This window comes from Vicugna pacos, chromosome 3 (genome assembly GCF_048564905.1).
Source record: "Vicugna pacos chromosome 3, VicPac4, whole genome shotgun sequence".
Taxonomy (NCBI): domain Eukaryota; kingdom Metazoa; phylum Chordata; class Mammalia; order Artiodactyla; family Camelidae; genus Vicugna; species Vicugna pacos.
In genome coordinates, this window is record NC_132989.1 from 71,180,011 (window position 1) to 71,207,991 (window position 27,981).

Sequence of the window (27,981 nt, forward strand, 5' to 3'; positions counted from 1 at the left end):
AGCGGGGCGATTCCTGCAGGGCCGGAGCCTCGCTGAGTCCAGCCTTCGGGGGAAAGCAAAGAGTCGCAGATGTGAGTTTGCTTTGTCACTGCCCTCTCAGCGACTTCGGACAAGTCACTTAGTTTTCCAGACCTACGCTTCCTTGCCGTTTAATGCGGGGAGGGAGCCGAACCTGGCTGACGCGCCAGGCAGCGGCGGAGAGCGGAGCGCGCGGCGCGCTCCTGGGAACTTTGCTCCGAGCGCGGAGCCGGGACCCCGGAGTGCGGGGGCGGGAGCTCCCTCCGCGGGAGCGCGGCGGCGGCGGCGCTCCTCCTTCCCTCCACGTCACGGGGGCCGCTCGGCGCTCTCCCACCACCGGCCGAGGGAGAGCAACTCCCAAGCAGGGCGCGCCGCCGAGGTGGCGGAGGAGGAGGTGGAGGAGGCGGGAGCCAGCCGCCACCGCTGTCGCCGGGGGACCGGGAGCCCGAAGCGCAACTCGCGGCCCCTCGGGAGCAGCGTCTGCAGCCACGGGGAACCCCGCGCTCGGGGCTTCCCCCCTCCCTGTCGTAAGTCGGCTTGGCCACGCAGGCCAGGGAGGAACGCGCGGGGCCGGGGTGCGGGGCTGTCCCGCCGTGGCGTGTGCGGGGCTCCTGGCCCAGGGGCGCGTGGCCAGGGCGTCCGGACCCCCTCCTCGCGACTTTCGTTTTCCCGCCGGGGAAAACTTGGGCGCCGGGTCCCCTGCGGGGCGGGGAGTGGAGGGGGCGTCGGCCCGGGGGAGCCGCAGCCGGATCCCAGGCCGAGCCCCAGCCTGGCTGCGCGCCCGCGGTGACTTCGGGGCCCCGCCGGCGGCTGTACGCTGGAAAGTTCTCCGAGGTCGGCGCTGGAGAAGAGGGCGGCGGGCTGCGGGGAGGGCGGCGCGTGTCAGCGTGAGGGTGCCCTGGGAGATGGGGCCGGGAGGCCAGCATCCCAGGTTACCGGAGCAGAGACGGGCCGGGAGTCGCCGGGCGCGTCCGCATCAGGGTTTCCCTGGGACTCTCCCCGAGCCGTGAGAACGCGGCTCCCGGACGCGCTCTTTTCTGGGGCGGGGGGCGCGCAGCCTCGTCCTCCGGGCTTAGACCCTCTCAGGTGAGGGGCGCCGAGGGGCGTGGTGCCCGAGGGACCTGCGGAGCCTGGGTCCCGACGCCGGCCCTTCCGCTCCCCCGCCAGCTTCTCCGCAGCCCGCTACCCGCGGGCCCGGGCCACGCTGTCTGGCAGCGGGAGGCGCGGGAATGGGCTGCTGGCGTGGCTTCTCCTTGAGGCCCAGGTAGGGTAGGATGTCTTAACAGTTTGGAGATTAGCTGCGGGGCTGACCTCCGGCCGCGCCCTCCGCTGGGACGGGCTTCGGCGCTTTTTAAGGTCAAGTTTTCTTGCCGCAGAGCTGGCCCCGGTCGTCCCTCTGCGAGGCGGCACCTCCTCCACCGAGCTGGGAGCCTCAGAGCCAAGAGGTCTGGGCTCTCGGAGTTTACCATCTTAACCTAGGCTAACGGTGCGAGTGGGTGGGTGGTGGTGTATAAATTTAAGAACTAATCTTTTCTGCCTAGGGGAGGTTTCCGCGTGGTTGTAGCCGGGAAACCTGTGTTTCCCCTCTCTGGGTGAGCTGGACTAGACGTTAGCCCCGAGGCGCTTGGCTTTTCATCCTCTGGTTCTTTAAACTGAAAAGCAACAAACCAGAAGATTACGGGAATTGGAGATAACAATTAAGTGTCTGTGTGGTGTGGTGGACAGAAGTCACGTCTTCTGATCTTACGTGCATAAAACGCCCTTTTTTGGTCCCTTTTGATAACTTCTGTTAATGGTTTCTTGAGGAAGTAAAATATTTAAAAGTGAGTTACTGCAGGGAGCAGTTCCTATGTTGCCCTTTCTAAGAATCCAATTCTCTATGAGAAATGGCCAATTAAAATGCTTTTGAATTATATCTTACTTGTATTTGCCGAGAAACAATAGCCAAAGAGCCAGGTTGTGTGGCCGAGTGTTCCCGGGAAGACTGAAAGACTTCCCGTTAGGAGTGGAGAAGTATTCCTTTGAGAGGCAAAGTTTATAATAATTTGCTGAATGCCACGGTACCTGCACAGAAGGAGCTAGGAGTGAGTGGCATACTTGGGCAGTAACTCAAAGTTAGCACTTGGTGGCACCATGCTAAGTACCCTCGGGATAGGCTCGCAATAAATAGGTATCAGTCTGACTTTGAATGAAACTCAGACATGGGGCAGTGCCCAGTTTCTGCTCTTTCCCATGAGAATGACTGGCAGCTAGAGCCACCAGTTTTGGGAGTATGACTTGGTGACCCCGGCTTTAGCATAGCACCACAGACTAGAAGTAACAGTGTATCAGCTTCAAAGGATTTCCTTCTTAGGTTCCAACGCAGGAAGAAAGCAACAAGACAGTGAGATTATGTGATGTGAGGTTGAAAGTCAATCCATCGGTCCAAATACATTGAGCACTTACTTTGTGCCAGGCCTGCGCTGGGTGCTGTGGGAGCACAGAGGTGCTGTAGCTCATGGGTCTGGTGGGGGGGTGGTGGTGGCAGGAAGCCTTCTTGGGGAGATTTAAGGTGGACCTGAAAGGTGAGTAGGAGCATCATAAACTAAGCAGGGGGAGGAGGAGGAGAAAAGGGGAGTGTATTCTCGCTCCAGGGAAGGGTGGACTCTAAGACCAGAGGGGGCCAGAGCAGGGAGAGTTCCTGGCAAGGAGAGGTCCAGTGTGGCCTGAGGGGCCAGTGGTGAGGTCAGCAGGTACCAGAGCTCGATGATGCCAAGCCTTGGGGCCATTTTGTGGACTTGATTCTCAAGACAGTATCACACCTGAAAGTATCCCGATGAGATTTAGATTAAAAACAAAACTCCAGGTGCTGTGTGGAGAAGGGCTGCTGTGGGCTGATGTGAGGGCCTGGCACAGTGGCGGTAGGGATGACACGAGTGGATGGATTCTGGGGGGACTTGACTAGTTTTCTGTAAAGTATGAAAGTATAGGGTGACTGCTTGTAAATTTGGGCTTAAGCACTCGGGCAGATGGTGCTGCCCTTTACAGAAGAGGGAACACTGGCGGAGGGGCAGATGTGGGGAGGAAAGACACATTTGATTTTGTTGAGTCTAAGCTGCTTTTGAAGCTCCTAGGTGGAAATCCTTAAGAAGTGGCTGGAGAGAGCTGACCGCCCCAAAGAAGCTGGGGGTCATCTGTATTGGGGTGTTATTTTAAGCCTGGGGTGGATTGAGGGGGTGACCTGGAAAAGAGCCCCTATCTTTGTGGGGAGAGGTGGAAGGAAAACAGGGGCCACAGTACTGGGTCTCAGCTGGCGCTGTAGCGCGTGCATACCCGGCACGGTGCAGATGTGCGTGCACGTGCATGTATGCTGAGGGGCTGAGGGCTGACAGTGGCCACTGCACTTACTCCCTGGAGGCAGCTCCTTCAGTGAGAGGGGGGACAGAGGGATCGATGGCTTTATGAAGATGAGAGAGCCTCCTGCATGTTACATGTGAAGGGGATGGAACCAGTTGGAAGGAGAGGTTGAACATACAGGATATCTCTGGAGCTTCCCTCCCACTCTTGGAGTAGCAGGTAAAAAACAGTCTGGTTGTGTTGCCATTTTTTTTTTTTAAATTGAAGTATCGTCAGTTTACAGTGTTGTGTCAATTTCTAGTGTACAGCATAATGCTTCATTCATAACATATACCTACATATATTTGTTCTCATAGTCTTATAATAAGTTACTACAAGATGTTGAATATAGTTCCCTGTGCTATACAGTAGACACTTGTTGTTTGTCTGTTTTATACACAGTAGTCAATATCTGCAAATCTCAAACTCCCAATTTATCCCTTCCCACCCCCTGTTCCCACTGCTAACCGTAAGTTTGTTTTCTGTGTCTGTGAGTCTGTTTCTGTTTTGTAGGTAAGTTCATTTGTGTGTGTTTTTTCCCCAGATTGTACATATGAGTGATATCATATGGTATTTTTCTTTCTCTTTCTGGCTTACTTCACTTACAATGATGATCTCTAGGTCCATCCATGTTGCTGCAAATGGCATTTTATTTTTTATGGTTGAGTAGTATTCCATTGTGTAAATATATCACAGCTTCTTTACCCAGTCATCTGTCGATGGACATTTAGGTTGTTTCCATATCTTGGCTGTTGTTGATAGTGCTGCTGCAAACATTGGGGTGCATGTGTCTTTTTAAATTAGAGTTCCCTCTGGATATATGCCCAGGAGTGGGATTGCTGGATCATGTTGTGTTGCCATTCTGATATCAAACTCACATAACGTAAACCATCAACATCCACTGACACAATATTTTGAAGCACATATGGTGGTGAAATTTGAAGTTTTACTTTGTAGATCATGCAAATTTAATGATTAGGAGAAACATAGATGGAAATCATGAAACAGAGTTACAGTGTATCTAAGAGCGGCCCCTGGAGTGAGACTGCTGAGGGTCTCTGGTTCCGGCCCTGCCACTCCCTAGCTTATGACCTTGCACAAGTTTCCTGACCTTTTTGTCTTAGTTTCCTGGTCTCTGAAATGGCCACACCTAAGGGGTGTATGTGCTATGGTACCTTCTCGTGGGCTGTTGTGACGATTGCCTGTGTGCATGCTGTATGCACAAGATAGGGATGTGTGCATTGTGCCTGGTGCATAGTGAGTATTCAGCAAGCCTTAGTGCCAGGGGTTTTATTATGAGGGTGTCATTTCCGTCATTTTCAGATGTGAAATCTGAGACTCAGAAGTTTGAGAACCCGTCTAACGCTGTAGAGCCAAACAGTGGCCAAGTTAAGATTGCGATCTCATTTGCCTGACTCACAGGCAGGAGCGCCTCCCACTCAGCATGTCGACAAGTGTCAAGTGCTGGGTGCTGTATAGAATTAACTGTAATAAAAGGATCTGGTCACTCCTCATCAGAAGGCAAGAAGCAAAGCAGATAATATCAATGTTGAGGCTTACAGACTTTTCCCAAGCAATTTAGAGATGTATGTTTTGTATTAATTTGCATTGCTTTGCATGTCATTTTATATGCACTTCCATATGCTGGTAGTTTTCCTAGTGGGATCTAAAGACTGAAGCTTCAAGTATATAAGATCAAATAAAATTAATCAGAAATTGAGTGCAGCCGCTTCAAAACCTAATGAGCCCCAGGGTGTGGTGGGCTCAGCGTAGGCTTTTGGGAAAAGGACTGGGTCAATATTTACTGTTTCAGAAAATGTGGGAAACCAGACACCATCTGATAAAAGCAGGTCACATCTTAATGTGTAATGAAGCTTGATTTGCTGAACACAATAGAAAAATACAGAAAAAGTGGAAGAAGAACAGAGGGAAACTGTCTATTATATAAAATACCAGAAAATGAGACAAGCAGAAGTCTGCTTTATGAAGCTGAAATAATAAGAAACACTTAAGAGTCAGAAAGTAAAGGTGGGACTTCTGCTAAACAGGATGAAATTTTAAAAAGAGCATAATCTTAAATACAAATGTGTGTGGTTTTAAAACCAGCAAATTCTCCCTAATTTGGACTTACTGGGAAATAGGCCATTGTGTCTTAGTTAAATGTTAGAAATACATATATTGCAAAAGAAACCAAAACTGTGACTTTGTTATTTAGAGCGGTGGTTCTCCAGGTGTGGTCTGGACTGACTAGCTGCACCAGCAGCACCTGGGAACTTGTTAGAAATGCAAATTCTGGGACCACCAGCTCTGCTGAATCAGAGCCTCTGGGGATGGGGCCCAGCAGCCTACAATGTAGTATTTGGAGCCAACTTTCATTTCTCTTTTGCGTTTTCACCTTCCATTTCCCTCCTGTGGTCACTCACTTCTCACTTTGCTACTCACCTTCCGTCAGTCAGCATCCTCGTGGAGGGTTGTACCCAGACACAAACCCATCCCTTCCTCCATCTCAAGGTCTAAATTGGTGGAAGATGCTAAGGTCCCTTTAGGCTTTCCGGTTCTGCAGCTGTGTGGTTCTCATACTGTCCAGGACCACACCACTTTGATTTTGCTGCCTTTTAAAAATCTTTTGGCAATCTCATACCACACAAACTGTGACTCCTCCCGAACATACAGTCAGCCAAAACTCCGAACCCCTCTCTACAGATGCTCCTGTTAAACCACATTCTCCATCTGGTAGAATGCAGTTAACTTCTTGGATTTGAATGTTACTCGATCCAAGTCTGTCCAAATCTGTTTGGGTCCTATTTCTGTCCATTTTCATATGAATCTTTGAGTCCTCTGCCAACTTGTCTGCCAATGTCCTGGCCTGAGGAATTAATAACAATATGAGCATCTTTGTTAGAGGCCTTTCTCAATGTTAATGAGGCTTAAAACTTGGCATCTTTTGCCGTCCTTGTGTAGCTGAAATCAGAAGAATAATTGTCATCAGTCCCATCCTTGTTTGTGTTTAAATCACTGCTGTTCAGAAGCATTCCTCACACGGTTTCTCCACGTGGGGCCGCGTCAGCTTGGGGGTTTTTGTACGTGACACAGAGGTAAGTTTCAGCTTATTTATGGTCAGATTAAGATGAATTCAGAAATTTCAAAATAATAGGGAGCAAAAATTCTGCCTTGTCATTACTCTCGGCTTTATGGCCCTCCCCACCCAAGCTCTAGAACTTAAGAGCATTGTGCTCAAGTCCACATTTCACCAAGAGATTAAGGTTATTTAATTTTTTTCGATGTAAAATTTTGCTCCTACACGACTCTTACAGGAGTACAATTAGGTAACATAATCATACAAAAAAGTTTTAAAAAGTAAAAAAGCAAAACAACCTTATGGCAAGAATGCTTTTTGATTCAAATTTTATTTACAAATCAAAAATTGACTCACAGACATAGAAAACAAACTATGGTTACCAGAGGGGAAAGGACAGGGGAGGGCTAAATTAGGAGTTTGGGATTAACAGACACACACTACTACATATAAAGTAGATTAACAACAAGGACCTGCTGTAGAGCACAGGGAACTATGTCCTATTTCTTGTCATAACAGACAGTGGGAAAGAATCTGAAAAAGAAACATATGTATGTGTATGTATAACTGAGTCGCTTTGCTCTACACCTAAAACTAACATTGTGAATCAACTACACTTCAACAAAAAATAAAATCTAAAAAAAAATGCTTTGAGCCATGGTCGCTAGAGCATGAGAAAGAACCTAGAATCGTGCCGTTACGTCTTTCATGTCCTTGTCCATGCTGCCCAGATCCTCTTCCTCTTCCCTACCCTCCATTGAAAGACTAGCCTTAACCCAAACTACAAAAAAATCCCAATAAAATCCAAGCCTGCTTTCTTCCTCCAGGATACTACCAAACGTCTTTTGATGTGATATTCTGCTTACCAAGGCAAGCAAAAAACAAACCAACCAAAGAAACCAGTGATGGGTGCTAAAGGAGCTCTTTGTAACCTCAAGTAAATCTCCTCGACTGCTGTACCTCTGGCTCTTTGATTGCTTTTCCTTCTCCCCCGTCCCCTCTTCCCCAGGGCAGAGCCTGCTCAGAATGCAGTGAAGAGTGAGCAGTAATGCCCAGGATGGGGGAGAACAGGGACTAGCGTAGCCTGTAGCCCGTGTGCTTGCCAAGAGTCCTTTTCCTTCTCAGCGTCACAGGCAGCATATTTGGAATATTTGCACTGTTGCGTCCTTTTCCCACATGCCTGCATGCCACCTGGGGGCAGCAAGGAGGGGCTCTCTCTGCCCAGCCATCACCTTCCACCAGGTTCTCCCTTCCTTCAGCCTTGCCAGCCACCACCCTGCCGAACTCTCAGGCAGGCCTAGGCAGATGTCATCTCAGGTGGGTCGGGAGAGAGAAGCAGAGTGACACACGAGGCAGGCACAAATTCAGCCGCAAAGACTACATCATGGAAAGATGCTAGCAGAGTGATACGGAGATAGTGGGGCTGACGGAAGGAATGTGGAACCAGAGGAGAGAAGCTAAGGAAGGAGGAACATAAAATGAACACTATGGCAGGAGAGCCCCTAAAGAAAAGAAACATTTCCAAATGCTTGCTAGTGACTTACCTTTTCTGGGAAGTTCTCTCTATACAATAAAATTCAAATGGAACCAAAGAGCTGAGATTTCTTGGATTGTAGTCAAGTCTCCTAGGACCTCACCGTTTCTCTCTGTATTCCTCCAGGCAGTATATGTTCCAACTGTCTCTCTCCAGAATCTAACACAGTGCCTGCGTAGCAAATGGTAGACACACAGCAAATGTTTTCTGGATGGAAGGGCAGCCAATTGAAGGGGGATAGAAATAGAATATCTAAGAATAAAGGCGTATATAAGATATGTACCCCAAAGAAGTGGAAGCAGGGACATGAGCTGATATTTGTAGCCCCGTGCTCATAGCAGCAACGTTCACAAGAGCCAAAAGACGGAAGCAGTACAAGTACCCATCCACAGACAGATGAATAAACAAAATGTGATATTGACATACAGTGGAATATTATGCAGCCTTAAAAGGCAGGAAATCTTGACACATGCTATGTATTACATGGATGAAACTTGAACACATGATGTTTGGTGAAATAAACCAGCCACAAAATGACAAATATATGATTCCTCTAATATGGGATTCCTTGAGTAGTCACATTCATAGGAAGAAAAGCAGAATGGTGGCTGCCAGGGGCCGCAGAGAGGGAAGTGTTTAATGGACACAGAGTTTCTGTTGAGAAAGGTGAACAAGTTCTGTGAATGGATGTTGGTGATGGTTGCACAACAGTGTGAAAGTACTTAATGCCCCAGAACTGTACACTTAAAAGTAGTAAAATTTTAACCATTGATTCATCCATGTCCATCTGCCTCTCCATCCATCCATCCATCTGCCCGCCCATCTTTCCATCTGTCCATCCAGCCACTCCCCAACCCATGATCTCACCAACATTTATGGGATGGCTCTTCTAGGATAGGCTAAGAAACAGAGACTTTTTAACACTACTGATTTTTAAAAAATGGTTACAATGGTAAATTTTATGTTATGTGTGTTTTACCACCATAAAATAAGAGAATATTTTCATGATCATCAATTCATAAATGTGGAACAACAAAAGAAAGGTTATTTTTATAACAAAGAAGTGAACCAGTTAGCGTTTGGAAAATACAGATTATAGAGAAGACAGCAACGATGCCAGACTTCAAAATGTGTTTAAAACCTTTCCACTAAAAATGTGTTGCTTAATAATGACAGGGACTTTCAAAGGCTTTTAGTCCTGCCCACTCCCCTTTGCCTCTATGCTTCCCTCCTTAAAAACAAAAAACAAAATAAAAAAGTCTTTATTTTGGAAAATTTTCAAACCTATGGAAAAGTAAGAATAAAAAAAAAATTGCCCTCGTCTCACTCCCCCTTGACCATGAGAATGTGCCTTCTGCACTATCCTGCCTGATGGAGACCCCCACTCTTGGCCCCCGGAGGGTCTCTGGGTGCAGGAGTGGGTGTGGCACGTGGAGGATGAAGCCCCGTCCTTGTTTGCAGAGGAGCCCCTGGTCTGTTATATCCAGTGCCCCTCCTCTGGCAGTTGCTTGTTTAAATGCTTTTGACCCCTTGCCATCATGCACCCCAAGTGCCCGTCAGCTTTTCCTGCCAAAATATGCCCAATGCATGAGCAGAGTTAGTCTCATTGTCTCCACGTGAGTGAGTGCCCTTGGGCCCTCTTTCACAGATGAGGAGGCAGAGGGCTGACTAGATTAGTGACAGCAGTCAGGACTGAAGTTCAGAATCATTGGCTTTAAATTCCAAATCATGATGTTGCACCCAGAAGTAAAGCAGGAGGGTGAGATGGAGAGGGTCGAGTGTGTGGCTGGGGGTGGGGAATGGGCTCAGGTGGGGAGGGGAGGGAAGAGAGGGGCTCAGAACTACTCAGCATGGTTCCCCCCTCCGTGGTACTACATCTGCCTTTTTGATTAACAAGCTTGTTACAAAACAAGCTCTCAAGAAGGCAGTCCACCTGTAAGGTGGCCGTCAGAGATTATATGGTGCTTATGACTAGAACCAGACGAGAGGTTTGCCATATGCTGAGTCGTGCTTGCCTGAGGCATGGTGGGCGGGCTGTGTAGTTCATGCCGATATATGAGAGTCAGTTTGGTGAATCTTGGAGCCTGCTTTTCTTCAGAGGTTTGTCTAAAGCCCCTATCTGCCTCTAAGTACAGACAAATGAGAAGTTCAGCATCATCTGAGACATAATTTTGCACTTGACTGTATAGAAGATTATACTGTTGTACAAGTAGACACTTTAATCTGGTTTAAATTTAAGCTTAATTTTGTACACACGTGCATGTATGTGAAGCATTACCAGTTTCATATGGTTCATCATTCAAAGTGCAGCTTTGCAAAATTACTTAAACATATAAGGGCTTATTTTTCTCACATGACAAGAGTGCGGAGTAGTCTCTCGGCCTGTTCTTTATGGTCCCCAGGTGGCTGCTACCATGCTAGCCATCATGTCTGAGTTCCAAGCAGAAAAGCAGATGAAGGGAAAAAATCAAAATGGCACACACCCTCCACCCTGACTCAGATTCTTTTAAAGAACTTTCCTAGATACCCCACATTGTATTTTGCTGACTGCTCCTCTGCTGTGGAGGCTGGGAAGAAAGTCTTTTAGAGAGGTCTGTTTCTGCCACCAACAATAATACAGAGATTCTCTTAGAAAAGAAGAAAAGGAGGGTGGGTTTTGGGAGGCAGGTGCTATCTCTACCAGAGCCATAAGTAAAATCCTCGTCTACTTGGGTCTGTGGCTGAATGCCATCCCACTGAACTCTGTCTATTCTGGCCACACTATTTCAGTGATTGTAATATTGTAATCTGTTTGGAAATCTAAAGAGTCTGGTATTTCCTTTTGCATTCCATAGAGTTGGCATATAAATTTGCTGAGATGTTTAATTTTTAACTAATCTTTTTACTTTTTTATTATATTAGCTAAAAGTAGAACCTACATGTTGAAACCTGTTATCTTAATTTAAACCATTTCTAGAGGATATAACAAAAAAGAAACAGATTCACAGATATAAAGAACAAAATAGTAGTTATCAGTGGGGAGAGGAAAGAAGGGAGGGGCAAGACAGAGACAGTGGGTTAAGAGATGCAAACTACTGTGTGTGAAATAAACCACACGCTACACTGTACAGCACAGGGACTGTACCGGTATTTTATAATAACTATAAATGGAGTATAACCTGTAAAATTGTGAATCACTATGCTGTACACCTGAAACTTATATACTATTATAAATCAACTATACCTTGATAAAAATAATGATAAAAACCATTACTGGAATACATCCTTGTAGGAAATGCCAATGGAGAGCTACTTGGAGTCTTTTCTAGAGTCATTTCTGTGACTTTTGATACAACATTTTATAGGAAATCTCTGCTTTTGAAATTCCTATTTTGGCAGAATTTTCCCGAGCACTGCTGATTGTGTTTGCTCCACCCCTTTATGTTAGTTTTGAATTCCTGGGTCTCAACTTTATTGTTTCTCCATGCAGACAAGCTCTCAGGACAGTATGTGATTCTTAAACCAAGAAATACAGATCCTTACTCAGCGGTGACATCATGACAGTGTGGCCAGTCTTGAATTTTTGTAGTGGAAGTGCAGAAGCATATTGAGGTCTCCGGCTGGGCTCCCCACCACGTTGGCAGAACACGGAAGACGAACAGAGGAGCTTTTCTGATGATTTAGAACTGAGTGTATCTAATCCATTCATGGAGAGCATGGCCTGGCCTTGAGCCATTTCTGCCGTCTCTACCCTTGACTCACCTCTGTCTACCCCTGTGCTGCCTCTGGGATGTGGTTACAGGGACTGCAGACACTGCTTTAAGTGCACATGTAGAAATCAGAGCTACTCTACCTCTTCAGCTGCTGCATAACCTTTGGGGAATTAATTCTGGCCAGTATAAAAGACAGAGTTGGCCATACAACACCAAATAAGTGCTTCCAGAAATTTCAGGGTGGGAGAGGGAAGAATGATCACATCATGTAGACCTTGGGCAGAGTAAGTTTTGTTTTCTTTCTAGTGCACTAAACATGTTTTTAAAAAATGACATAAATGCTTTTCAACTCAATTTTTCCTCTTTATAGAAAAAGAAGCCAAAATAGTCTCAACCCACATTTTTAATTTAGAACATAAAACATAAACGATATATCGGTTCTGTGTTGGGCCAGCTAAGCGTGGAAGGCAGGAAAGAGAAGTGAGAAAGGAATGTAACCTGATGTTTGTAAAGCTTGAGAGATAAAGGCTGAATACATTAATGAGCACCTTTTTTGTAACCTTTTATATCTACAAAGGAGGAAACATTTAGTTTAACCTGTTTCCATCAGAGCTAAAATTTGAGGGCATAGGTATTTTTGAAGTCCCATCCCCACCCCCCTTTTCTTCCTATGGAAAAACTCAATGTTCTGCAACATAACGAGTGTCACCAATTATTACAAAATAAAACCTTTTCATTCAGTAGGATCATATCTGGTACTTTCGACTTCCTACAGAAGACTTCTTGGCCATATAGCTTTGCCCAGCAAGATACACAATCAGCTTTTGAGGTTTCCCCTGTGGACCAGATGAAGCAAAGCCCAGAATCAAGTTGGCTGTCTCCTCATTGGTGTGACTATAAAAAGCTGGCTGAATTCTGTACTTTTTTTGCTCCATTGCTGCAAGTGCAGATTTCTGATGACCTTGAGGGAGTGCTGTGGGGTAAATGCATCCTGACCTGGATTGCCCTGGATTGCTCGTTTCCTACATAACCTTTAATGATCCTATAAATCTCCCCAAACCCGAGAGGCTCCAGTGAAGTTACTGTTGGAAGAATTATAATCTAAACAGAGGATTGATAGATTGATGTTGACATCCAGAATTTTCAGAACTCTGTTCTCAAATCTTATGGATAAGGTAGACCTTTGTGTAAGGAAAGTGGTACCCATAGTCTTTGTACTTGAAAATGGAAGCCAACTGCCTGTAGAGGAAGCTGTCAGTTGTGACACGTTCCACAGGGGCCTCGACCAGAGCCCCTTTGGATGCAGGGTGTCATGTTTCCCTGAGTGAGACAATTTTAAGTGGACGTATGATCTGGGCAACTGAGCACTGGCGGAGGCGCTGTCTGAGGGTATGTTTCATGTACTCCCATTGCTGCAGACTCCTCACTACTGCTTTTTTCTTACGTGGTCCCTGAGGAGGTCTGCCTGCCAGGGATGCTAGGATGAGTCATTGCAGTTTTGTCCTATCTGGAGAATTGCCCCTAAAGATAATGAATTCAGAAGAAAAGCTTCGAATTCTGCAATGCATAGAGTTACAGAAACTGCTTAGGTGATTGTAACTCTGCAGAGAACTGGTTGCATTTGCTCTTCTTGGATGTCTTTTAAAGGAACTCTTTGGCTCTTGACCTTTTGAAAGATATTGAGCAAACTGGGGGAAAAAAAATTCTAGAGATTATCTAGAGTAACTATCTTCCTGTCTTTCAGAATCTAAAATAGGTGTATGTCTTCGTGAACAATATATACACCAGACATGAACAAAAAAAGAACGTAGTCAAGGAACTGAAAAACAGATAATCATTAGAATGTCCAAATGAAGAGAATCATGAATGTACTATTTTAGAAAAATTATGAGTGTACTATTTAGAAAACTGGCAAACAGTTAATATGTTGGTTTTCCGGGAAACCATTCCTCTGCATCCCATGGTTTTTCTTCTGTAGCCATTTCACATGTGTTATGTCATTGGACCTTCATGACAGCGTTGTGGGGTGGAAAAAACATTATCCCATTCAACACTGGAGAAATAAAGACTTGCCCAAGATTAAATGACTTGCCAGATTCACTTGAGGTGTTTTTGATGGCAGAGCCCAGATGGAACTTGGGTTTTCTGACTTTGTCACACCGAGCAGCCACCCAGTGCCAGGTAGGGATGTATGCAGGGCTGGGAGTAGAGTGTGAACAAGGCCTGTCCTGGAGACGGAAATAAACTAGTAAACTAACTGCTGCTGTGATGAGTGCTTAGAAGAAGACGAGGTGTGTGATAATAGAAAATAGATTTGAGAGGGGTGATTGCAGAGGACCAGAGGAGTGGATATGTCTCCTGAAGCTTGAGGGATATGGAGAGGTCAGTCAGGCCAGGATTCAGGGGGAAATTATAGAAACATGGGACCACCAAGTGCAAAGGTCCTGAGGCAGGAACGTGACTGCAGTATTTTGGGAACTTGTAGAAAGCTGGTATTGCTTAGAGTTTAATAAGCAAGAAAAAAAGCAGAATTAGATGAAGTTGGAGAGGAAGGCAGGGCCTGTGGCCATGGAAAGTATCACTGATTTTAAGTGCAATGAAACCCAGGTGAAGGGGTCTGAGTGTAGGGAGTGGAGCTAGGGCGGGGCTTATGAGATCCTTTTGGCTACATTACAGACAATGGATTAGACAGAAATAAGGAAGTCTAGTGAGGAGGTCACTTCATATCCAGGCGAGAGCTGATGCTGGTTTGGATTAGAGTGGTTCCCGTGGAGTGTAAAGGGGTGGGTGGATTCTCCAACATCCCCTACATTTTGGAAATAGAACCAACAGCGTTCTTCTACTGCTAAGCCATTGGAGTGGCAGCCTCGCATGATGGTCAGTAGTGTAGGCTCTGAAGTCAGGCCACAGTTGAAAATCCTGGCTCCTCCACAGTCTAGCTCTTTATTCTCTGTGACTCGGTTTCCTAATCTGAAAAATGGGGACGATCTTACCTCCCTCACAAGTTTGTTGAATGGAATATGTAAGATAATATAAATGGCCCCAGCACCCAGCATGGACCATTAGAGAGGGTCCGGTCTGTGTCCTGCCTCTGCAGCATGAAGACTTCTGTTGACTTTGGCCAGAACAGCCTCAGCTGAGGGGGCAGTGGAGCCAGACTGGACTGAGTGCCACCTGAGGGGCCTGGGTAGTGGGGATTGGAGGACCCCCCCCATGCAGTCCCTTGATGGGGAGCACTTGGATATACAAACATGAATATAATAGGGAACCATGTCCCCCCGCATCCCCAAAGTGAAACAGTGTCTAATGATGGCTAGGCCTCGGTTTCTCATTTAGAGAAGGAGGAATTTGGACTCAGTCACCAGTGAAGTCCTTGTCAGTTTTAGGATTTTGCTTCTAGGCTTTTTCAAGAATTACGGAACAGTTAATCCAGCTTTGGTGGTGAAGGCCCAGAGAAGTCAATGCTATTATTTACATATTTTTTCCTACAGCAGAGTATGTTGACCTCAGTTAGAAATCTGTTTACTTTCTAGCAGTTCACAGACCCAGTGTACACTAGGACTCATTCACAGTATATTGTGAAATGAAAGAAACAGCCAAGACGGTGCCTTTAAAATGAGGCTTCCTATTGAAAAGGAAGTCAAAACAGGCATGTTTACTGAAAGCAGTCTGGACGGACATTACTGTCCACAGAATGCTATGGCCAGGTGGTGGATTACTGGTGAGCTTTGTTTTCTTCTTTAGACCATTCTGACTTTCTGATTAAAAAAGAAACAATAGAGTTTACTTTTACAAACAGAATAGAAAGCCTTTTTTTTTTCCTTTTTGAGACTATAACCTCTTATCATTTGAGGACCGTTTGTCCTCAATTTGTATTGCATTGTATTACCTGACCCAGGCATGCCTTTCTTACTGTTTACCTGATCACATTCTGATAATTATTAGCCTTTTGCAATCCTCCCTCTAGAACAACGAGGGTATAGGTCATCAGGGAAAGAAGGTTGCCTTTTCTGCTCCTTCGCCCACTCCATGTGCTGTGAGGGTGTGGAGGAAGTGCATCTCGGCTGAGTCATCCTCCCACTGATGGTCTTACTCCAAAACTTTCCTTGGGTTTGGTGATGAGTGTGCCATCAAGGGGAGAATCAATGGCTTTATTGAAATCAAGGAGCCGCAGTAGAAGGACCTTTGCTCATTCACCTAGATCAGGAATTTGTGTGTGTGAGCTCATCTATGTTTTAGTGTTCTTTAGTGATGATTCCTCTTTGTAAGAGTTTAGGAAGAAACAAAATCCTGACATTTCTAAATAAACTCTTCAAATCCTATTTTTCACACTGACATGTAATGACAGTAACTTTGAGAACTTACAGGTGGTGCACAGAGGGAATATTCTCCATGTGGAGAGAGATTTCGCCTGGAAAGTTTTCTAAAATAGTAATTCTCAGAGAGCTCAAATTGTGTCACTGGTCACTACAGGAACAGGTGAATCAGTGAGTAGTCTGTGACAAGATATGGGACAAGGGTACCTGATGGCAGAATTTCTTAGGATGAGTGAGCTTTCTTTCCTTTAATCGATTCCATTGGCTGGGAGATTGACTAATCCCTGCTTTAGCACATGAATTGGCCCCAGCCTCTGATTATAGGAACAGAATGTGTTCATCACCCAGCATTCTTCCAGGATGATTCTCCATCTAAATAATCCCTTAAGGTGGGTGGAGGGTCTCAGGACTTCAACATGGTTCGATGTTCACTTCTGTTCTAGCTTTAGGGCAGTCAGATAAAACACGGTAATGAGAAGTTTGAGTCAAGAACTAAAACTGTTGGGGAAGATAAGAAGTATTTTTAATTTATATTCCAAAGAACAGCATTGCCTAAGAGCTCATCTCTGGAGCAACTCTCTGGGTTCAAGTTCCAACTAAAGCACTTTCTAGCCCAGTAGGACCTTGGGCAATTTCTGAATCTCCACATGCCTCAGGTCCTGTCTTGTAAAAGGGGGATAGAGGTAGTACCTACCTCATTGATCTGTGTAGGGGATTGAGTTATTATGTACAGAGTACCTGGAACAGTGCCCGGAGTAACAATTCTTGATTGAATGATTCTACATTAATAGTAATAGAGATATTATTAAATTAACAAAAAGCATCATATGGAGGTGTTCAGGCATTAATTCTAAAATCCTGAGAAACAGGAGATAGATTGAAAAAAAGGACAATAAGCTATAGGTCTGGGCAGGATCTTTAGAGAAGTCAATGAGGAGGAGTAGTAAGAGGAGGGGGAGGAAGAGTTGAGGAGGAGATGGGGATGAGGATGAAGATGGGGATGAGGACAAAGCCACCCCAGCATTAACCAGGCGGGCGTGATCTGGACTGTGCCACGGCGCTTTGCATGCCTTACCTCATTTAACCTCAAAATCCCCTTGGGGTAGTTACTGTTACTAACATCCTTTTACCGATGAGGACACAGAGATGTGGCGAGGTTGAGGGGCTCGACCACGGTCCAGCACAAGGGCCTCCCCCAGCAGAAGCCGGGCTGTGCGGCCAGGAGCCTATGTGGCTTCCTCTTCCTCCTGCTCAGCCTGGATGCCCGGAGCAAGGTCTTAGCTCTCAGCTGCTTCATCCCGCCTTATGACCTTTCCACCTCCTCCTTTGGTCAAAAAAGTGAAAGTCATTTCCTTCACATTATCTGCATAAAATTGTCCAGTGGATTCTTTTCTTAAACAAATCAGCACGTCCTGTGTAATATTCTGGAAAACCCCCCAAATTTTGTGCCTTTATGGGGCGACTCCTTTCACACACACTCCTGGGCCCTCACAGCCCCCAGGCGAAGCAGGGGGCTTTTCTAATACCCAATTTGAGATATGAAAAGCAGTCTCAAGAGGGTAAACAGTTTGATCCATCTAATACCACTGCTTCTCCAGGGATTCAGGCCCAGGTCCGGGGCTTCCTGAAACCCTTGCACTGCTTTCCCTTCTCTCCAGTGCCGCCAGCCTCCACCTTCCCAGTGTGAGCACCTGGGAAGAATCACAGGTGTGCAGGGAGGGGGCAGGCGAGCGAGGGGATGGAGGGGCAGAGCCATCTACTGTGTGACCGCCTGCCCTGTGACATAAGCAGTGTGCCTAAGCTAAACCACATTCACTCCTTTCTTCCCCATTCCTCCGTGATGTACTGTTCCCCTTCCTGCCCTGGGTAAGGAGGCTTGTACTTTGGTGACAGTCCTGGGTTTTAAATGGCTGATTAAGGAGAGTTCTTTCACGAAGAGCCGCTAACGGCTGTGGCCATCTAGCTGTGAAAGCGATTATAAGCACTTAGCCAAGGGTACTTGGTGTGCCTGCTGTTTCCTTTAAGGCTGTAAACAGTGCCTGGGAGGGTGTGGAGGAAAAAGAAGATGGTTTGGGGAAAATGCTTCATTCAACATCCCTGTTGGGTTTTTATTGAATTACCCCAATAAGCGCTTATTTCTGCTGAGCCAGGCGGTCCACCTGCACTGCTGTTCCCTCCCAGATCTGCATCATCATGATGAACTTGTACCTGTGTGGTGATGAACTTCACAGCAGGTCAGCTTCCTGTCTGCCTGGGTGGGTGGGAGGAAATACCTCTTCCCCCTGGGGTGGCAAATTATTTGTGTGGTAATTAGAAGACTACTTCCTGGCAGCAAAACACCTACCTGCTTTCCGCCCAGCCCACGGGGCTTTTAAGAGGGAAAGAGCTGGGGTGGGGTTTTGGCAGAAGGCGGCATTGCTGCTCTGGTCTCCGAGGAGCCACATGCCCAGCATAACTGTCCAGTCAGCGCGGTCAGCGCGGGTCAGGCCAGGGCCAGGCCTCTGGAGGGCATTCCCATCCTAACAGACCTGGAGCCCGTGGGGTGTTGCTGGCCTGGGCGGCAGGTGGCAGAGAAGGGAGGTGTCGCCACCATGAGCAAGTGCCAACCCCACCCCCCCACCCACCTCCCCCCTGGCAGCTCCTTGCCCCTGGGGGAACAGTGCCCCAAGAAACAACTCCTTATTGAATGTTTCTACATTCATAATAATGATACTATTAAATTAACAAAGAGCATTATGTGGAGGCATTCAGGCATTCTAAAATATTGAATTTAGGTCAACAATCTCTGTGCTGGGAGGGGCTGTGGGAGCCAAGCAGAGGCACTGCCCTGAGAAAAGTTCAGGTTGGGGACTGTGGTCTCTCACCTCCTGCATCCACACTTCCTTGCCCTTCCTGAGAAGGCCTGGAGCACACCCTTCCTGACTCCAGCCTGGGGCCTAGCCAGTCTGAGTTGAGCCATGAGGCGACAGCTGCCTGCCCCGAACAGGAAGGTCGCAGAGCACGCGGGGCAGGAAAGGTGGCAGGCACGCTGTGAGGCGTCCCAGGGCTGCTGGCTCTGGTCCGGTGTCTGAGCTTTGCCAGCCAGGGGCGAGAGTTAATTTTAAAGGAAGAAGGGGAGGGAATCAAGATAGCCCTGACGCCTCGCTTCCTGAACTTCCCTTCCGTACCAGGCCTCTTCAAGAGGGAGAGCCCGTCTGCCTCCAGGACAGCCTTTGATATCAGGAGAAACAAGCAGCCCACCAATTCTGCCCGGCCCTATGTCCAAGTAAAGCCCTTTCGCCTGCTCGCCACGGCCAGAAACGCCTTTGACTGGAAACATCCCTTTCCTCGAGTTAGAAGTTACACGGGGGTGGAGATGCAAGGGTGAGCTTTTGTCGGCTCCTGAAAGCGGCTTTTGGCCTCTTCTCAGCTCTGCTGAGAGGTCAGCAGGTTATCTCCAGGCACTCAAGCCTTTGGCCTTTTATATGAGTCTGAGGATGACAGTCAGCAGAGATGTTGTCTGGACCTGGTGGAGGGGAAGGAGATGAAATTAAGGCATGTTAGTGAGATGACTGTGTGGGTGTAAGGGAAATGGAAGAGCTGGGGGTGGCTCTCGGGTTTCAGGCTTGTGTCATCGAGTGGAAGGGCTCACCAAAAATTGAGACAGAAAACACAGGAGAGGTGAAGACATCAGGGCCGGTCATGGACTCAGGGAGGCTGAGTGCCTGTGGGAGACCTGCTGGGGATGCCCGTCCAGCCATTGGATGGTCACTTCGGAAGCTTGGGCAAGAGGTGGGAGCTGAAGATAAAGGTATTGGCCGTGTATTTGTGGAGGGTGAAATCCAGAAAGTGAGGAAGAGTGTTCGTGAGAAGAGCCATAAGCTGAGAATAGGACCCTGGGGAAACCCACAGAGAAGAGCCTGAGGTGTGGACAGGACAATTCACTGCTGGTGAATAGGGTATCATTGTTTAAAGGAGGGTGATTCAAGTGAAGGTGAAGGAGAGCATGTCGTTCCCAGGGGAGCTTTTTCAGTTGGTCTGTGTAGAAGAAATCTACAGAAGTAAATCATGTTCAGATTTCTTGCTAATTGTAAGGAAAGTGGGTGCAATGATTATGTCCTCATTTAAGGCTTATGGAGATGTGTTAGGAAATTGCATATGGGCTCCTCACGCCTCACCAGTTCTCAGTACTTAAACCTGCTGGAAGCAGCCCCCAGAGCTCGGCCAGCCGCCTGCCCTCCAGCCTTGGGGTGGTTCTCCCCAGTTTCCCCTTTTCCTGCTGCTCTGCAAATAAGCGCAGCTGTGCCCTTCCCTTGGTTAGCCTGTGTTATGTGATAAACTAATACAGTCATTTTTAACATTCAGATAGTCCAAACAGCTGTTCAGTCATAGGTAAATCCCCTTCCTATCCAGGGTCCCGATCCTCAGTCCTTTCCCACCCCACCCTGCAAAGTAAGCCCTCTTCCAGGTGTCATGTCTATACAGCATCCTTCAGGAAATATTGGCCTGTGGACCAGATTCAGCCAGCTGCCTGTTTTTGTAAATAAAGTTTTATTGGAACAGAGTCACGCACACTCATTTATACATGATCTGTAACTGCTTTCCCACGACAATGGCAGAGTTGAATAGTTGTGACAGAGAAGGAAAAAGGTTGCCAGCATGTGCTCTGTGTGTGGGCTCCTGCGTATGCATAATCCTTTTTGGACACACATGTCAACTCACTGTACGCTGATCTGCATGTTGCTTGTTTCTGTTGATTCACAGTCTGTGGTGGGAATTGTTCCACATGGGCATGGTGCGAGTGCACTTAATCGGTGCCAGGTGGGACGTTTTAGTGATCTTCAGTGAACAGATAACACTGCGGGGAACCTTCTTGTGCACACGCCTTCTTTGCACACACATGAGCCCATCTTGGTGGGTTGGTAAACTGACAGATGCTGCCAAACCAGGGTCGTCTTCACACGCCCACCCTCCCCACCTACTGTCAACGAGAGTCAGGCTCTTTTCATTTTTCATTAAGGGCTAAATTGCTAATCCCTATGAGGAAATGGGGGCTAACAAAATTTTTAAAATAAGGGAAATGTGCAAGCTTACTAAATTTGTATACTCTGTACAAAATTTTACAGCATTTAATATTTACTGTAGCTCCTCTGGGTGTCTGCCCACTGCTCTCATTTCTGAAGGGAGGGTTTCTTAGTCCATGCAGGTGGTTATAAGAGAACGCCACAGGCCAGCTGGCTTATAAACAACACAAATGTATTTCTCACAGTTATGGAGGCTGGGAAGTCCAAGATCAAGGCTCCAGCAGATTCTGTGCCTGGGAGAGCTCTCCTCCTGGTTCATAGACAGCAGTCTACCCACTGTGTCCTCACACGGTGGAAGGGGCGAAGGAGCTGCTGGGGTTTCTTTTATAAGGGCACTAATCTCAATCATGTGGACTCCACTCTCATGACCTAATCACTTCCCAAAGCCCCACCTCCTAATACCATCACCTTGGGGGGCAGGTTTCAGCTTGTGAACTTTGGGGAGATGCAAGCATTCAGTCTCCGGCAGTGGGACTCGCTGGGCTTTCCCCATTTGACTTCAGACCCAGATCTAATCAGGATCTGAAGGGAGAGTCAAGATGGATGTTCCTTTTAGCCTCAGGTGGGTCATTTGCATTTGCAAGAACCTCTTGAGGACATCCAGTTTTCTAGACCTCTGCCCAAACTAGGGTCATCCCTCTCCAAATATGCTAAGCAGAAATACAGACAAGATAGTTCGTACCTGTATTTTAGGAGCTAACATTGTTCTTCATCCTATTTGATAACCAACATCTCTCAAATTTAGGTATAATTAGCACGGAGTACCAGGAAATACAACCGTTCTGCATATTTCCATTTCCTTATTTCTGGATTCTTTGAAGTGCAAGAACCTTGTTTTAATCATCATTGGGCCGAGCATTCTGTCTGGCATGTGGTAGGCACCCAGTGGATGCCTGTTGAGCTGAACTAAATTTCTTTTAATACTTTAGCTGAATTATTCCTTTGTTCTTTTATAGAATGAAGACATTTAAATGTTGCTTTAAATACCACCTGCGCCAGAAAGTGTTCATCCTGCTTCTAACCCTATGGCTCTTCTCCTTGTTGAAGCTTCTCAATGTGAAAAGACTCCTCTTCCCGCAAAGGGGCATTTACTTGGTTGAGTACTCCCTAAGTACCTCGCCTTTTGTGAGGAACAGATACACCCATGCGAAGAATGAAATCGGATATGAGATTAACTGTTCGGGTGTCTATGAACAGGAGCCTTTGGAAATCGGCAAGAGTCTGGAAATAAGAAGAAGGACCATCATCGACTTGGATGATGACGATGTCGTGGTGATGACCAGTGACTGTGACATCTACCAGGCCCTACGAGGCTATAAGCAGAAGCTTGTTTCAAGGGAGGAAGAACGCTTCCCGATAGCCTATTCCCTGGTTGTTCACAAGGACGCCATTATGGTCGAAAGGCTAATCCATGCGATATACAACCAGCACAATATTTACTGCATCCATTATGACCGTAAAGCAACGGATACCTTCAAAGTGGCCATGAACAATTTAGCTAAGTGCTTCTCCAATATTTTCATCGCTTCCAAATTAGAGACTGTGCAGTATGCACACATTTCCCGACTCCAAGCTGATTTAAATTGCTTGTCAGACCTTCTCAAGTCTTCAGTTCAGTGGAAATATGTTATCAACCTGTGTGGGCAGGATTTTCCTTTGAAGTCAAACTTTGAATTAGTGTCAGAGTTGAAGAAACTCAATGGATCAAATATGTTAGAGACAGTGAAACCCCCTAACACTAAAACAGAAAGATTCACTTATCACCATGAGCTCAGACAGGTGCCTTATGAGTATGTGAAGCTGCCCACGAGGACAAACATCTCCAAGGGCGCCCCCCCTCATAACATCGAGGTCTTTGTTGGCAGTGCTTATTTTGTTTTAAGTCGAGCATTCGTTAAATATATTTCCAACAACTCCCTCGTTAAAGACTTTTTTGCCTGGTCTGAGGACACATACTCGCCGGATGAGCACTTCTGGGCCACCTTAATTCGGGTACCAGGAATTCCCGGGGAGATTTCTAGGTCAGCCCAGGATGTGTCCGACCTACAGAGTAAGACCCGCCTCGTCAAGTGGAATTATCTTGAAGGCCTTTTCTATCCCTCTTGTACTGGTTCTCACCTCCGAAGCGTGTGCATCTACGGAGCAGCAGAATTAAGGTGGCTTATCAAAGATGGACATTGGTTTGCTAATAAATTTGATTCTAAGGTGGACCCTGTCTTGATTAAATGCTTGGCGGAAAAGCTTGAAGAACAACAGAGAGAGTGGATCACTTTGTCTTCAGAAAAGTTCTTTATGGCTAAAAGCCCCACAACCGCATCATGATACAATCATGATGGAAATAAGGTGTCTGGTAAATGGAGTTAGTATGCAATTGTATGCTACACCATGGCCAGTACCACTTGAGTTTAACCTCCTCACGATCTGAAAGGTGTCTAAAGTTCCATGCACCAGGGAACGTGACCGGGCCTTTGGTGACAATTAACTTGCAGTGGGTTGGGTGTTTTTATGTTTGCTTTTGCTTGTAATCTCACTGAGCTAAATCAGAGATTTTAAACAGTCTGTCATCGGATAGCTATTGAGTTCCTGCTGTAGGCCAGGCACTGTTCTAGAAACGTGTAGGAAATAAACCTAAGTTGTAATGAGTTACATGGTGCCCTCGAGGAACTGTGGCTTAGCCTCATCACACAGCAACCTCAGTATCTTAACTTCTCCACGTAACAGTCAGGGTTCTACTGAAGAGGTTTTGGAGCATGTGGCAATTCTATAACAGGGCTAACCACCAATTTCAGAGTGGCGTTTAAGTACAGGGACCAGCATTCCACTTCCTAACTCCCTAGACTTCTCTTAACCAATAGAGGATTAGAAGGAGAGACCATACTACCTCAGAAGAGCTCAAAGAACTGTCCCGTTCCCTGCTTGCCAAAGCCTCACCTCCGTCGTGGTGCCTCATTCATTCCATTCAAGGTCAGGGGACTGTTGGCAGGGCTCTGGAGTGTGTGACTGTTAGCGAGGTGGTGGGGGTGAGCAGGGGGTTTGGGACAGGAGGTGCCTGAAGAGGGACAAAAAAATTTGTACAGGGAGGGAGGGGATAGCTCAGTGGTAAAGTGTGTCCCTGGGTTCAATCCCCAGCACCTCCATTAAAGTAAACAAATAAATAAATAACCTAATTACCTGCCCCCAACCCCCCAAAAAAAGTAAGAAAAAAATTTTTTAAAAGATTTAGATGACTTTTCCATCATGTTACACTGTGGTGTCATGAATGGCCTCCTTTTGAATTCGGCTGTTTCTTTAAAACACATTTACGGATTAAAAATAAAAACTGATTAACAAATTCACAGCTTCACACGCTAGACCATTCAGCCTAAGTCTTTCAATTCGTAGATTATCATGATATGTAAGTTTTTAACAGTGGAATCAGCGTAATTTTGTTTTGTGGAACTATCAAGCTAAGAAGTCACTGAGTTTTCTTGAAAAGGTTGGGTAAAATAAGGCAGCTTTCTAAATTAACTATTGAGGTTATTAGAAAATGTTTCCTCTCCAGCAACTGTCAGGTGGAGTCCAAATGTAAAATTATAAGAGCTCTAAGTTCATTGCGGTCTTTTCAGCTTTGATCCAAGAGAGAAAGCTCATTTTAGGAAGGACACTGAGAGGATATTCATTAATAATATTTTGTAATACCAGCACCTTAGAAAACCACCAAATGAGTCAAAATACACATATATTTTCATGTAACTGTTGTGCTGGAAGTGAAATGGGACAGGAGTGGGATCCTGAGGACAGGCTACAATATTGTTACGTCTCTTGGGAAATCATGGAACTCATGGGAAAATTTCTCAGCGATCTTAGGTTTCAGTAACTACGTAAAGATGTAGTCATGAAGGCCAGCATGAGACTGTTCGGAAGACTGAAGTATTCAAATGTGTTTTTAAACATCTGTGTTCTACGTGTGAAATGCATTTTGCTCATTTTAAAGTTTATGATGACTGACTGCCAAATGGTACCACTTCTCTCTCCCTTTCTTCTTCTCGTGAATGCATTTGTTTTCCCTTTTTTTCCCTACCTGCTTCCAATCACCTGTTCGTTGGTGTGTGTGACCGTGACAAGCTAATCACGTTGGTCTCCAGGGCCTCAGTTTTCCTGGTCTATAAAGTGTGCGCTTGGAGGTGTCCTGGCTTCCTTACATGTTGATATGTAAGAATCAATTGAAATAATATCGGAAGTGGTTTGAAAATAGGGACAACTGATTGAAATATCAGTGAGCAGTCTTATTACGAGACAGACATAGATCCAACCCCCTTGTAACACTTAACCATTTCCCTTTTCTGAAAAACCTTTGAAATACAAAAAGAAGGCACAATTGCAGAGGCAACTTCTGTAATGGAATCCAGGTACCAAGAAACCTTGTCACCACATTTGGGTTGTTTTCTCTTTCTAATTGAAATATAGTTGATTTACAATGTTGTGTTAGTTTCTAATGTACAGCATAGTGATTCAGTTTATATATACATATGATTCTTTCTAAGCCAGCAGGATTAGCAAAGTGGTCCAGTGGCTTAGATCAGGAATAGGGGCAGAAATACTTTTCCTACCATCCAGGCTTAAATACCCAAAGTCCTGTTCAAATCTTGTTTTTTATGCTGTTGGTAGTTAGAATGAATGTAAATGCCAAAAAATGGTCCAGTGTCTTGCCTCTAGGTGAGAAATGATTCTATCCCTTGTTTATTGGGAAATTTTCTGGTTAATGGCTTTAATGCCATATTCAGATGACATGTGGCTCCATGAAGAGGTGGCAGTGCCTTCTTTCCATGGACACATTTCTTGGGATTCAATCCCTAACATTTCAGGGAGCTTGTCAGATCACTCTCCTGCCTTGGGAATCCTGTCGATTCCCTGCATGCCTTCAGACCTCCTTCAAACCTGATTCTTCCCTAAAACCTTTGGTATGATTGTCTCTAGTCTAGAGAATGTTCTGCTGTCTGTGTTTTGTAATTATTCTTTACATAGTATTTATTGAATCTCGACTCTAAGTTATTTGGCAATGAGACCAGGACCTTGGAGTTTGTAAATTATATTAGATAATATTAATAGTGAGAGAGCTACCCAAATAGATCTACCTGATGTGAAAAAAATCTACTGTAATATTATAATATTTAAAGACCTGTGTTGCTGCTATTTTTAATGGTTTGATTATTTTAAGTGAAATATATATATAAATAAAATGTTTAAATTTAGGGAGTTTAATTTGAAGATTTCTTTTGCCTTCCAGAATGTGAATATTATACATACATATATATTTTGACATATTGCATAGAAAACAGAAATGACAATCTTTGAGACAGAAAAGTGAAAGTACCCAAGTATGTTATAACTGTTTTTGTTGGTGGTGATGATGGAATGAATTTTGATTTTGTCAACTGGTCTCTAAATCTCCTACTAGTCTTGTTTGGTTTTATCATTTTTGAAAGACATATTTCCCATTAAATGAGTTTTAAGTAGAATGGTGTTGCATTTTTGGATTATGCTGCCATTAGATGCTAATTCTCCAACACTGTAAAATAAAATGGGCTGCAACAACCTATCCCCTGGCATTTATGATGTTTCCTTTTACTGGTTGTACTGGTTCCCCACAAAGACTCTTTCAGTTGACGACACTTGCCCAGTATTTGAAGAGCACAGTTAATTTCACTTCAGAATTAAAAACAAACAAAAAATTCAGTGTGTGTACTCTACACAGAATATAGGCACACAAACTTGAATTCATTTGGCAAGGTCTCAAAGAATCTTCCAAGATTTCTCTGTCTTCATTCTCCTCCAGATTGGTTTCTCCTTGATGATTAATTATCTAGATAAATCTTCTTGTTTACTTGATTACTTCTAGGAAGTTTGTTCTCAATAGCGTATGTTGAGCTCTTTATCTCACATCCCTCAACCCCTGGAAAATCCAGACTCTTTCTGCACCAGGACGCCTGCCTTGGTTGTGAGCCCCGAGGACACGAGGACCCTGGCTCCGCTGGTATCTCAGGCTCCGCTGCTGAGTGATTCTGGGTGAGCTTCCCTCTGCTGGGGTCACACCATCTAATCCAGCTCTCCTAAACCGAGGTGTATCTGGCATCACTGATCCTCACGCCCCCACCCCTGCTCTGACAGTCAGTTTTCTTCTGTCACCCTTTTCTTCTTGTCAGCCATAACAGTCACCAGCCTTCCTGGCTGGCAAAGAGTATGCATGTCACACTCATAAGTCACAATCCATCTCAAGGAGTAAAGCCATTTTGGAAAACTTTAACATAAACAAATTAACATCTACTTTAACCTAAGGTTAATTCTAGGTCTTAACCAAGCTGGACAACCATGCAAATCCACAGTCATCTCATGAAAGAATTTTGGCTGACTTTGGTGGTGATGGTGGTGGGGTGGGTAGGTGTGCAGTGTCATATTGAAGACTTACAGGCTCGATTCCCAGATAAGTAATTCCATATTTTTAAAATTCCCTTTGGTGTCAACAAGTCTGCCTCTAAACTAGGACAACTGGCTTCTAGTTTCATGAAACTGATTATGAGGAAACCCTGGCAAGAGAGAATAGATAATTGCAAATTTTATTCCTACTGCTGGGAGAAAATTCCTATGATGCAGCATAACAAACCATTTGAGCTTTGCTTCAGAGACAGATGAGTGTGTCAGCCCACGAGGGTGCATGAAAACCACAGGAAGACGATTGACCTGAGCTCAGGAATGGCCTTCACAGAGTCGCACCATCCTTCCTAGGAGCATCTTGGACTGAGTCACAGAGGACAAATCGCCAGCTAAGAATCTGAGAAAAAATCATGCTCAGTGACCTGGGTACATTTATTATACCTTTTTGGTTTTGCTCCTGTTTCTTATAGAACAATAAAGGAAATTTAAACAGAAA

The 27,981-nt window shown here is 45.6% G+C and overlaps 1 protein-coding gene across 3 annotated transcripts; it reads left to right on the plus strand.

Annotated features, from left to right (window-relative positions):
• Positions 1 to 2: 2 nt before the first annotated feature.
• Positions 3 to 27,981, plus strand: GCNT4 (glucosaminyl (N-acetyl) transferase 4). 3 transcript variants are annotated; one of them, XM_072958502.1, is made up of 2 exons: positions 3 to 71; positions 22,031 to 27,981. In XM_072958502.1, the coding sequence occupies exon 2, from the start codon at positions 22,032 to 22,034 to the stop codon at positions 23,394 to 23,396; it is 1,365 nt and encodes a 454-aa protein (XP_072814603.1). In that variant the 5' UTR covers positions 3 to 71; position 22,031; the 3' UTR covers positions 23,397 to 27,981. The 3 variants fall into 3 exon arrangements, with proteins under 3 accessions (XP_072814603.1, XP_072814601.1, XP_072814602.1); XM_072958500.1 differs by lacking the exon at positions 3 to 71 and adding an exon at positions 162 to 545; XM_072958501.1 differs by lacking the exon at positions 3 to 71 and adding an exon at positions 19,369 to 19,801.